The following is an 11,249-nucleotide window of genomic DNA, read 5'->3' as shown; positions in this document are numbered from 1 at the left end:
CCCTTGTTTCCTTCTATACTCTTTGGGAAAGTTCAACAAGAAAGAATAGGCTCAGCTTGTTACTGGTTTTAGCCTAAGGAACGGAAACAACAGCCACTGTCTCTCAAGCAAGCAAGTGCTCAGGGAGGCCCACATTCCCCTGGCATTAGGCTCTGCCTGGCCAGAGCCTCACCTGGAACGAGAACGGCCCCAGCCATGAGACACCATGTTACTTCTTGCCATCCAGACATTTTTGTCAAGGACAAGCCAAATCCAATCAAACGCAAGAACAATGTAGTAGTGAAAACAAGAGCTATTTATTACAAAAGTAATGGTCTCTGATTATCTCTGGAAACTTTTTTTTTTTTTTTAAAAAAGACAAAGTGTGGTGGGTCAAGACCCTGGCTGCATTAGGCTGCCTGGCGCATCTTCCTCCTCACCAGCCGGCTGAGATGGACCACATCTCTGTCAGTTCCCAAGGGCTGCAGCCCACACGCAAAGCAGCACCCTAGAGCCCACTGCCCCTCCATCTTCCAAATGGAACCCAAGCACTTAGTGATGTGACCAAGTGGCCTTTTTCCCACAGAAGTATCTGCCAGTTTGGGTATGGAAGAAGAAGGTGTGTGTGTGGAGGGGGGCACCCTTTTTCCCATACTTGGAAATAAGAAGAGACCCTTCTGTGCTCAGTGTGACATTAAAGGGAGGGACATGTAGGAGTCCACCGAACTCTCCTACCTACTCTGGCTCTAAAGACTGCCCCCTGGTTACTCTAGGGTTTCTTCCCTCTAACAGTGCCTCCGAAATAAGGCACAAGAGAAAAGTAGCCACCTGTTAGATGTCCCACAGGCTGGCTGCCCTGTTAAAGCCAAGCACAGATTCCTGTATCCCCTCTGCAGGAAAATCTACCTATATGGTACCTGCACTGGGCTCAGAAGAAACCAGCCCTGCCTGGGCCTGCAGGCAAGGGTTGGGGAGGGTGATGGGAGCAGAGCTCCCCAGTCCCTGCCAGAAATGCAATTAAGCAGGCAGCCCAGACTTTGTGCACAACCCGCACTTCCTGCTGGGGGGTTAGGGAGGAGGGGGGGTCAAAAGGGCTGTAGCCATGGGTGAGGACGGTCAGTGGGTCTCAGATCTAATTAGCTACCCTGCCTTGCTCTTGATAGGGCTACATTTCCTCTATTAACATTAATGATGCTCCAGCTGAACGTCCAAGCAAAGCCCAGAAGCTTCCCTCTCCATCACTCTGTAGGTAGCACAGCCTGTCCTGGAGACAAATTTCTAGTCTCCGTGGCAACCACCTCTTGAAGATGCTTTAAAGAACTCTGACCCTGTCAGAGTCGCTGAGAGCTACAGTAGAGGGAAGGTGGACTGTGGCAAACTCATCATTAAGCCTTGAAATATCAAAATCTTCTGGAATCAAATAAATATTTTGTTCTGAACTGAAAGGAAGGAGGCAGACTAAAGGACTGGACTTGGGTTGATTTAGCTCTGACAAAATGTTTACTCCCTTTGGGCAAGAAAATGGAAGGAACAGCTCTGAGCTTACATGGTAGACAGTAGAAGCTGTCATGTATTTTCAGGTGCTCTGGGTCTTTGGGGAAAAGACATGATAAAACAGTGCCAGAAAGCTAGAGAAATGACCAGAAAGCACAAGAGGGTATTATCAGGGAGGGCTGGAAGGGTAAAGACAGGAATGACAAGCAAGAAATGACAGTCAGGCTGAGCACCCCTTACCTCAGCATCCCAGGAGATGCTTAGCCCCACAGGTCTCTGTCAGACTCAGCTGCTCTATAAGCCAGCAGGGCTTGGTCCTTAGAGGCCGGCAGATACAGAGAAAAGGTGATGGACGGTGAGAAACAGACACTGGGCACACAGCAGCCAAGGTGTGGGTTCCACTCACCTAGTTCACAGAACAGGGAACCAAAAGTCTAAGGAAGGCCAACCATAGGCTGACAAGTTCTCTGCCAGCTTGTATCTGGGAACCCAGTGCACTGTACACACTCCAGGTAGCACTGTATCCAGAGAAGACACTGTGGGCAGTAGCAGAAGGCCAGCCCCAAAGCTCAGGGTGATTTGCTAGCCGCACTGGAAGCATGTGAGAAGAAGGGCAGCAGAGGTTTAACGGTCCCACCTGATGAGCCTCTAAAACACCATGAGGGGTGGGGCAGCACTCTCAACCCTCTTGAAGATTAGAAAATGTCTCATGGATCTTATAAACCTAAATGAAACCAAATCCAATGTGAAAAGATACCAAAGAATATCCTGTTAACCTTGGACCATTTCTTGGAATTTATGACACTTGGCTGCCACAGTTACATGGTCTACACACTCCAAAGGGATTGGGCATATGTACGCTTCGACACTCACACCTGCTTTCCCTGTGTCTCACAGAAACTGGCACTGAGCAGTGCTGTAGGTCAAGTGCCTTGTGTAGGTGCTGTAGACAGGGCTGTGGCTCTAGTGTTTAGTAAAATCCAGGTCTGTTTCCCAGAGTTGGCCCTGGGGGCAGCAGAATGCTTTGGGCTCCTCAGGCAGCTCGCTTGAGACCTGGAAGAACCCAGGATCTGGCTTCATAGCTGGGTGTCCCTGGACAATGCCCAGATCCAGGCTGGGGTCCTGGCAGTGGCCTCAAAAGTCCCATGATTCCAGCCACCTCAGTCCTGCCATTGGACTCTCAGGTTCCTGGGCTAGGGGACCAATCATCCCATAAGCCAGAGGGTGGAAGAGGTAGAAGCTATGAGAGTAAGAGAAAGGTGGTCAGCATCCTAGAACTGCACCGAGGACCTCCAACTGTAAGTCCCTGTGCTGGGGCCCATCACATAGACTCCCCCAACATAACTCAGCCATCCATCTATCCATGCATCCCAGTACACTGTGACATTACTGGCTGAATGACCAGGAAGGGAAGGGCTTTCCCCAACAGGCCTAACAGAGGTAACCTTTTAGAGGTCTGGCCATGGGACATGTGACCCAGAGTGCTAACAGGTAAATTTAACCCTTTTCAGCAGGCATGTACTCATGGGCCACAGGCCCCACCACAGTGGCCAAGGACTCCTGACAGGGACTCTGAAACTTGCCAGAAGGCAGGGAAAGGAGGACTTTACAAGTATCTGTCCTGTGCAGCAATTTTGAGTCACATCCCTATACCCACAGCCCTGTGCTTCCCTCCCTCCCCTCACCCTACTGGTAGCTGTTTTAGAAAGGAGCCATGTAACTTGAAGTATCCTTCTAGTTGTTCTAGGGTGGTATCAAAGCTAGGAACCACTCACTACGAGAAAGTGGACTGAAATCCTTGCTATTCCTAACTGACTATACATTAGGGTCACCTTGGCCCAATTGATTCAGAACTCTTGGGGACATGGCCCATCCATGAGAAGACCTTAAGATCATCCTGGGGATGCTCAAATGTACCCAGAGATCAAGCTAGAGGGTCACATAAGGGGATACATACCTGTAGGCAGTTGCCAGAAGCAGGCTCAAGATTCCCACTGCATGTATTCTCCTACCCAGGGGAGAAGGGGCCAAGCCCCAGGCACAGAGCCGCAGGAGAGTATCCCATAGGATACCTGTGGAGACCAGGGGACATGCACCAGCCTATCAGGACAGCCCCTGGGCTCTTACAGGAAGCAGGCACCACAGTAGACAGCAGAGGTCTACCTCAGACCAGTTCCTCAGAGCTGCCTCGTTCTCCTTTCCCACCTTGCCTCCCACTGCATCATCTCCCAGGGCAGGGAGGCAGCAGTGCTGACCTGTCAACATGCTGGAAAAGAGCATGGCTGGGAAGTAGTGGTGGAAGTAGAGGATCCGGCCCATCAGGAAGAAAGGGAAGTAATGGAGCATCCATCCCAGGAGCAGCTGGCCACCTCCTCGCAGCAGCACCTTGGTCAGCCCTGTATAGCCCAATCAGCACAACCCAATGAAGGAGGCAGTGCAGGCAGGGCCTGGGCTCCAGCCTAGCTCTACCATGTCTTGGTATGTGACTCTGAATGTGTCACATCATCTCATCGGGCCTTCCTTTCCACACATGGATTACCCAAATCCCATTGCAACTAGAAAGAGAGGGGTCAGTGGATCTCCATACTCCCTGCTCAGTATCCAGTTTAGTAGGGATGCCAACAGGAGCCACAACAGATGTGGGCATCTAGCAGGAGACACACACCAACAGACAGTTGCTTCCCTGTCTCTACTTTCGACTTATTTGCTGTTAGAGACATTCCCCAGCAGCAAGGTCAGAAAGAAGGCTGGATAGGGGAAGAGTCTGGAGCTAGGACCGTTCAGACAGGGAGCTGGCAATGGCAGAAGGGTCTGTGGGATACCTTGATATCATCCATGCCCAGCAGCCAAGGTAACCAGGAGGGCAGCCACTGCCATGACCTGAAGCTGCCTCTATCCCCACTAGAGGACAGGGCCATGGAACAAAGGGGACAGATGAGGAAAAAGGGACTTCTCTGGCTACAGTGTGACAGTGAAGGCTCTGAAGGCAGACTGCTGGGGTTTGAGCCTTAGCACATTACCACTGGCTACATGTTATGTGACAAGCTCTCTGTCTCACTGTGCCTGTTTTCCTAATACACAGAAAGGGATGACTATACTCTGCTACAGGCAACTAGGAAGAATACAAACTGTTGAGCCCAGTGTAAAGCACCTCTTGACTCTAGGCTTTCAAGGCAGAGGAGAGGAACCATGTGCAGTGGAGGAGGTAAGGAGAGTCCCACAGCAGGCAGAGCTTCCCCAGAGTCCAGGCCCAAACCAGATGAAAGGACAGAACAGGAAAAGCCCAGGGGCCCTGACCTTGCAACTCTGCAGGCAGCTGTATCCCTCTCTGCATAGCGATGGCAACGGTGCTCCCCGAGAGGATGTAGAGGACAATGCTCACCAGATTCAGCCACCAGACCACCTGTACAGAAGAAGGACTAGGGATGAGAGGACACCAGCTTCTGCAGGCAAGTGCTTGGACCTAGGCACTCAGAACTGGGATACTCACAGGGTTGCCGAGCAGATAGACTCGGAAGTCCGTGTCATTGGCCCCTGAGAAGCGCAGGCCCTGTGGAGCGAAGGACACTCTGCTGATCCAAGACTTGGCTTATCCCCAACCATTCCCATTCAAGAAGGACAACTACACATATTACTCATCTTTCACAGATGAGTAGCCTGGACAGGAGGCTCAGACTGAACACTCTACATGAATTCTCTAGAAAGTAGGAGTCAAAATGAGGTAGAAAACAGAGTGTCTTTCCTAGTGAGTCCTCCTAGGCGAGGCCTCCCCTTGCCATACATACCCCAGCCCCACAGATTCAACACTCTTGCTTGGTGCTATTTCCTGGAGGAGCTCAAGAATTGGGCCCTACCTGATAATTGATAGGCCAGTGCCAGGGTTTGGATGTGAACTCATTGTCCTTGGGTTTGAGGCCATTGTTTCCCTGTAGAAAGGCAGCAAAGAAAAGCTAGTCAAGAAAGAGAGTCTAACCAGCTAATATAAGCATGAGGCATATTGATTTGATTTCTAGCCAAGCACCAAGAGGAACCCCAGTGATTCCCCTCCCTGGCACAGAACAATCAGGTTTCCATTTGCAGCCACTGTCTACCTGCCTGAAATAGCTGCCTTAATTCTTCAGACAAATAAGCCTCCACTCCTACCAATAACAGCCCACTTGGCTAAGACCAGTGTTAAGGAGGTGTGTGTAGGAGGATAAAATCAGTACTTAATTTCAAACAGAAGAACAGAGACTCAGAAAAGGTTATTTTAGCTTAGTGTCTCAATGGGTTTTCATTACCCTTTACCTGGAGAAGGCATTTAGATTATTATTTTTTCTAAATGTCGTCTGTAATATTTTAATAGAATAGCTATATTATATAACTGTTTATGGAATGTATAAATATCTGTGAGAGGTAAGAATTTTGTTTGTTTTTATTTTTTCCCTTCCGAGAATATATCTCTTTGAGGAGAGAAATCATTTCCAGTACTCAATTTAGTCTGAAAGACTTGGACCCAGCCAAGAATATGCAGTGACTTGTCTGTCTCACATAGCAAAACTGTGCCTTAACTAATGGGAAGGAACAGCTAGGATCCTGGACACTAGCTCCCAGGCCTGAGCCATCCTCAATACCAACAAAAACTAGGAAGTTAGCTGCTGTGTAGGTCCAGTTTCACAGCCTGGCTACTGCTGACATCTGGAGCTGGACAACTTTGTTGTGTGGCTGTCCTGTGTTTAGCACTTGGTATTTACTCCCCAGAAGGCTAGTAAAGCACCCATGCTCCAGTCTTCAGCTCTGCTAGCAAAAAAAAATAATCTTCACATATTGCTAGATATTCCCAGAGAGGCAAAACTACCCTCAACTAAGAGCTACTGGTTTATCCAAGAACAATCTAGAAGGTCTTATTTAGTGGCCTGCTACTAAGGAGCCTGAGCAGTTCAACAAAGCAAGGGCTTGAGAATAGTTTAGTTTTTAAGTCTCAGTATGGCAATGAGTTGCCCTTAAAAGTGGGTGGAGGTATGTGTCCCCAAAAAGGACCAGCTGCAAATCCCCTGAATCACTGTCCTAGTCACTGATCTATTGCTGTAAAAAGGCACCATGACCACAACAACTCTTATAAAAGAAAACATTTCATTGGGAGCTTGCTGAGTTCAGGGATTTACTCTATTATCATCATGGCAGGGAGCATGGCCGCATGCACTGGCACTGGAGCAGTAGTTGAGAGCTACATTCTGATCTGAAGGCAAAGAGACAGACAGAGAGGCGAGGGGGTTGGGGGGAAGAGAACACACACCAAGGTCTGGCACAAGTTTTTAAAATCTGAAGGCCCTTAAACTAGGCAATTGAGGTACACACCTTTAATCTGAAGGCAGAAGCAGATGGATCCCTGAGTTTGAGGCCAGCTTGGTCTATAGAGTGAATTCCAGGACAGCCACGACTACACAGAGAAACCCTGTCTTGAAAAACCATAGATAGATAGATAGATAGATAGATAGATCACCCCCCAGTGACATACTTCTAACACAGTCACACCTCCAAATCCTTTTAATCCCATCCTTTCAAATAGTGCCACTCTATGCCGACTAAGCACTCAAATATATGAGCCTATGGGCTCATTCTTATTCAAACCTCCACAATCACTATGGCTATCCAAAGGGCCTTAGAATGAGGAATGAACTGTTCTGGTCCTGGGAGTAATTGATGAGGGAAATCAATCCCTTAAAACCAGCCCAATTCAGCCGGGCGGTGGTGCCGCACGCCTTTAATACCAGCACTTGGGAGGCAGAGGCAGGTAGATTTCTGAGTTCGAGGCCAGCCTGGTCTACAGAGTGAGTTCCAGGACAGCCAGGGCTACACAGAGAAACCCTGTCTCGAAAAACAAACAAACAAACAAACAAAAAAACCCAAAACAACAACAACAACAAAAAAAAACAGCCCAATTCAGTCCAAAATCAGGTACTCAGTAGGATATAGGACTCCTATTCACTTCACCATCTTAAGAAAAATCCAGCATCTCTACAAATCAAGAGATTAAAAGAGGCAGACTCTTACTCAACATGGCGTGTATATATAAACTAAATCTAGATGGTTCATCCTACCTCACTTTACCAGGCCATGAGCTTTCTCCATTCAGGTCTCAACTCACAGGCAGACAGACAGACACGGATACAACATATACACCAATATCTGCATGTCTAGAGTCTGGATTCACTGTTTCTCTCTTCTCTCTAATTCTGGTAAACTAAGAACTCTTATACACCCTTTTCTTCGTCTCTTCCTTTTGGCAAAACAAGGAATGAAATTCTACTCTTACTTTAGCCTTAAAATTCTACTCAGACTCAGACTGATACTCTGAGTGACAGACATATATTCAAAAGAGCTATGTCATCAGGACACAGTGACAGCTACAAGCACAGAGTGAGAGAAGAAGTGACCCAGAGATTGTTTAATGTCAACTTATCACCTTCCCATGTGCAAAGCTGACAAATAGCTGGATTTGAAAGCTTAATTTGATGGAGTAAGTCAGCTATGTTTTCTGAAGCTGCTTATATAATCGCTCCAGGTAGGTCTCCTTGACAGTGGCTCAGAGAGGAACACTAATACCTGCCACAGCTCCTTGCAGTTCTGTGGGTGGCTGACAGCTGGCTACCTCTGTGGCCTGAGAGAGACACTGTGGTCTGAACATCATTTCTGTAGGACTCAGGTTCCCACAGCAAGATCTCGGGTCTTCCACCAGACGTCAACTGCAGCAATGTCTCCTCCATCTACACAAACAAATTTCATCTGTGGGCAAAATCTTCTCCATTTAAAGATTTCATCTCTCAACTGACTTTAGACTTTTGATGCTATGATTGCTGCCAGCTACTAACAACAGGGGGCAAACAGTGAGTCTTAGAAATCCTTAAGCAAGAATAAACCATGCCTCCCAAGTAGCTTCAGCACAAGAATGGGCTCGTGGGTAAGACTAAGATGTGCTCTTTCCTTTTGCAGCCATTGGCGGATCACAGCTGCCAAAATGAAATTCAATTCCTTCGTGACTTCTGACTGAAGCAAGAATCACAAACGGCATTTCAATGCACCTTCTCACATTCGGAGGAAGATCGTGTCTTCCCCTCTTTCCAAAGAACTGAGACAGAAGTATAATGTTCGGTCTATGCCCATTAGAAAGGATGATGAAGTTCAGGGTGTTCGGGGACACTACGAAGGCCAGCAGATTGGCAAAGTGGTCTCCAAGTATACAGGAAGAAATGTGTCATTTACAATGAACGAGTCCATCGAGAGAAGGCTAAAGGCACAACTGTGCATGTGGGCATCCAGCCCAGTGGGGTGAGTATCACCAGGCTAAAGCTGGACAAGGACCACAAGAAGATCCTGGAGAGGAAAGCCAAGTCCCGACAAGTAGGAAAGGAGAAGGGCAAATACAAGGAAGAAACAATTGAGAAGATGGCAGGAGTAGAGACATCTCATGCATGGCTTTCATTAAAGACTGCTTAAGTAGTTAAAAAAAAAAAAAAAAAAAAGACTGTAAGACACATAGAAACACACCCTTAGCAGCTTCTCATTCCAACTGGTTCTAATGTCATGAGATGCAATGTGTGACTTTCAGGAACACTGCCAATCAAAGTTAGTGTCATAGTGACTGACACTGACCCTGAGAGCCCACCTTTGAAGCCTGGATCTACTTTACAAATACCTGTGTACCCTTTTAAAAAGTTTCTTAATATCCCTGTGCTTCGGTTCCTTGTCTGCAAAGTGGGAATGACAATAACCTTCACAGGACTGTTATGAATACACACACATACACTGCATAATGTTCATTTCAACTGTCTACTTGCTACAACCCATAATCACCTTGGAAGAGAGCCTCAACCCAATTATCTAGCTCTGGCTGATCTGTGAGTTGTCTGTAGGAGATTATCTTGATTATTAATTGATGTAGGAGGGCTCAGTTCAGCATGGGTGGTACCGTTCCTAGACAAGTGGTCCTGAACTACCAAGGAAGCTGAGTATATGCTGGCCTGCAAGTCAGTTAGGCTCTGGGGATTCTCCTGTACTCTGGCTGTGAAGTGCACTCCATGGTCACAAGTATGCAAGCAGATCAGATTTTCAAGTTTCTGTCCCAATTTCTCTCAGTGATGGACTGTAACCTAGGAGATTATAAGTGAAATAAACCTTCCTCCCTCCTAATTTGCTTGTGATGATTTGAATGAAAATGACCCCCATAGGCTCATAGGAAGTGGAGCTATTAGGAGGTGTGCTTTTGTTGAAGTAGGTGTGGCCTTGATGGAGGGAATCTGTCAATGAGAGTGAACTTTGAGGTTTCAGATACTCAAGTCAGGCCCAGTGTTGCTTGTTCTTCCTGCTGCCTGCCAATCCAGACGTTAGACCTCTTGGCTCCTTCTCCAGCACCATGTCTGCCTGCATGCTGCCATGCTTCCTGCCATGATGATAATGAATTAAACCTCTGAACTGTAAGCCAGTCCCAGTTAAATGTTTTCCTTAATAAGAGTTGCCATGGTCATAGTGTCTCTTCATAGCAATAAAACCTAATCAAGACAGAAGTTTATCAGGGTGTTTGTCATAGCAATAGAAATGAAACTACAACTCAGGAATCATTGCTGTCAATATCCTCATCAAATCACCACCCTGACCTGTAATGACGGAAATCCTCATAAAGATGTAGTAAATCAGTGGGTGAAACACTTTCAACATCCTCCACAACGGGGCAGGGATCTACACCATGGCTACTGCTCTGTGCCCTAAATCTGTGGGTGCCCAAGAGCTTCCCTAAGAACTTGAGGTTTAGATTTAAAAGGAATAAGAAGGGGCTGTAGTACCCGGATCATGACCATATGAGACTCCAGCAAGATCTCAGGAAAACTGGGCTGTAGCACGTCCAGGCTGATGTTTGGCACTAGGGAGAAAATGACAAGAGGAAGGCTTTGCCACATTATCCTCTCAGTATCACACCCTACCACACACACCCTTACACTACAGAGATAAGTGCAGTCCTCCTATAGAGCTGAGACAGGGGCAGTGCCTCAGGGGGTGCTATTCATGGAGCTTATGTTGAGGACTCAGTAAGTAATCTGAGGACTGCAGAGGAACACACAGGGTCTCCTTGGTGCTCTGGCAGCTCTTAGTTCCTCCCGCCCATCACTGTGGCACTAGCCCAGAAGCTGGCCTCCTATTAGTATGAGACTCGGAACCAGATTTGTCTCATTCACCAATACATCCACAGGACTCATGTGGTTTTTGACATATTTAATAAGGAACTGTTCAACCAATCAGTCCACTGTTTGTCTAGATCGGGCACAAAGAAGAATGGAATGGCAAGTTTGGAGAAATCAAACACAAGCGGGGGTGGGGTGTAGTGAGAGAAAATGAATCCAAAGACTGAGTGGAAGCTAACACTGAAGTTGGAAGATCAACGGCACCTGGAAGCAGAAATTTGGGATCAGTGTAACTGTGGCCTTCAGCGAAGGGCCTACTTGTTTGTAGGGAGAGTAAATATTTGGCACAGGTCAACCGGACTAACCCGGAATAAGCATAGAAGGCATGGAGTCGACCATGATACAGCAACAGAGCCTGGGAGGCTGAAACAGCCTTGCAGAAGGTCACTAGTAGTGTATTTTCTATGACAGAGCCAGCCAAGGCAGTGGCCTCAACTCACGCTTGGGATTGATATGCTCTTCTATGTTCCAAATGGAGTTCGTGGTTTCTTTTAGGTACGGAGTACAAGTAACTTCCAACTGCTCCCAGCCCCTGCCAAAACAAAACAAAACAAAACAAAA

General features: G+C 47.4%; 1 protein-coding gene across 1 annotated transcript in view; it reads right to left on the bottom strand.

The window, feature by feature from the left end:
- Window positions 1–277: 277 nt before the first annotated feature.
- Pomt2 (protein O-mannosyltransferase 2) overlaps window positions 278–11,249 on the bottom strand; it is a 39,029-nt gene continuing 28,057 nt past the window's right edge. The window contains exons 14-21 of the mRNA XM_028771826.1: window positions 11,129–11,220; window positions 10,293–10,369; window positions 5,328–5,399; window positions 4,964–5,023; window positions 4,771–4,876; window positions 3,729–3,869; window positions 3,431–3,545; window positions 278–2,713 (exon numbers count right to left, since the gene is read on the bottom strand). Of these exons, the coding sequence (XP_028627659.1) occupies window positions 2,608–2,713; window positions 3,431–3,545; window positions 3,729–3,869; window positions 4,771–4,876; window positions 4,964–5,023; window positions 5,328–5,399; window positions 10,293–10,369; window positions 11,129–11,220 (769 nt within the window). The 3' untranslated portion in view covers window positions 278–2,607. The remainder of the gene's footprint in view (window positions 2,714–3,430; window positions 3,546–3,728; window positions 3,870–4,770; window positions 4,877–4,963; window positions 5,024–5,327; window positions 5,400–10,292; window positions 10,370–11,128; window positions 11,221–11,249) is intronic.

This window comes from Grammomys surdaster, unplaced genomic scaffold (genome assembly GCF_004785775.1).
Source record: "Grammomys surdaster isolate TR1022 unplaced genomic scaffold, NIH_TR_1.0 210, whole genome shotgun sequence".
NCBI classification, from domain to species: domain Eukaryota; kingdom Metazoa; phylum Chordata; class Mammalia; order Rodentia; family Muridae; genus Grammomys; species Grammomys surdaster.
The sequence above is the reverse complement of the archived record's forward strand: the minus strand, read 5'-3'. Positions and strand labels throughout refer to the sequence as shown.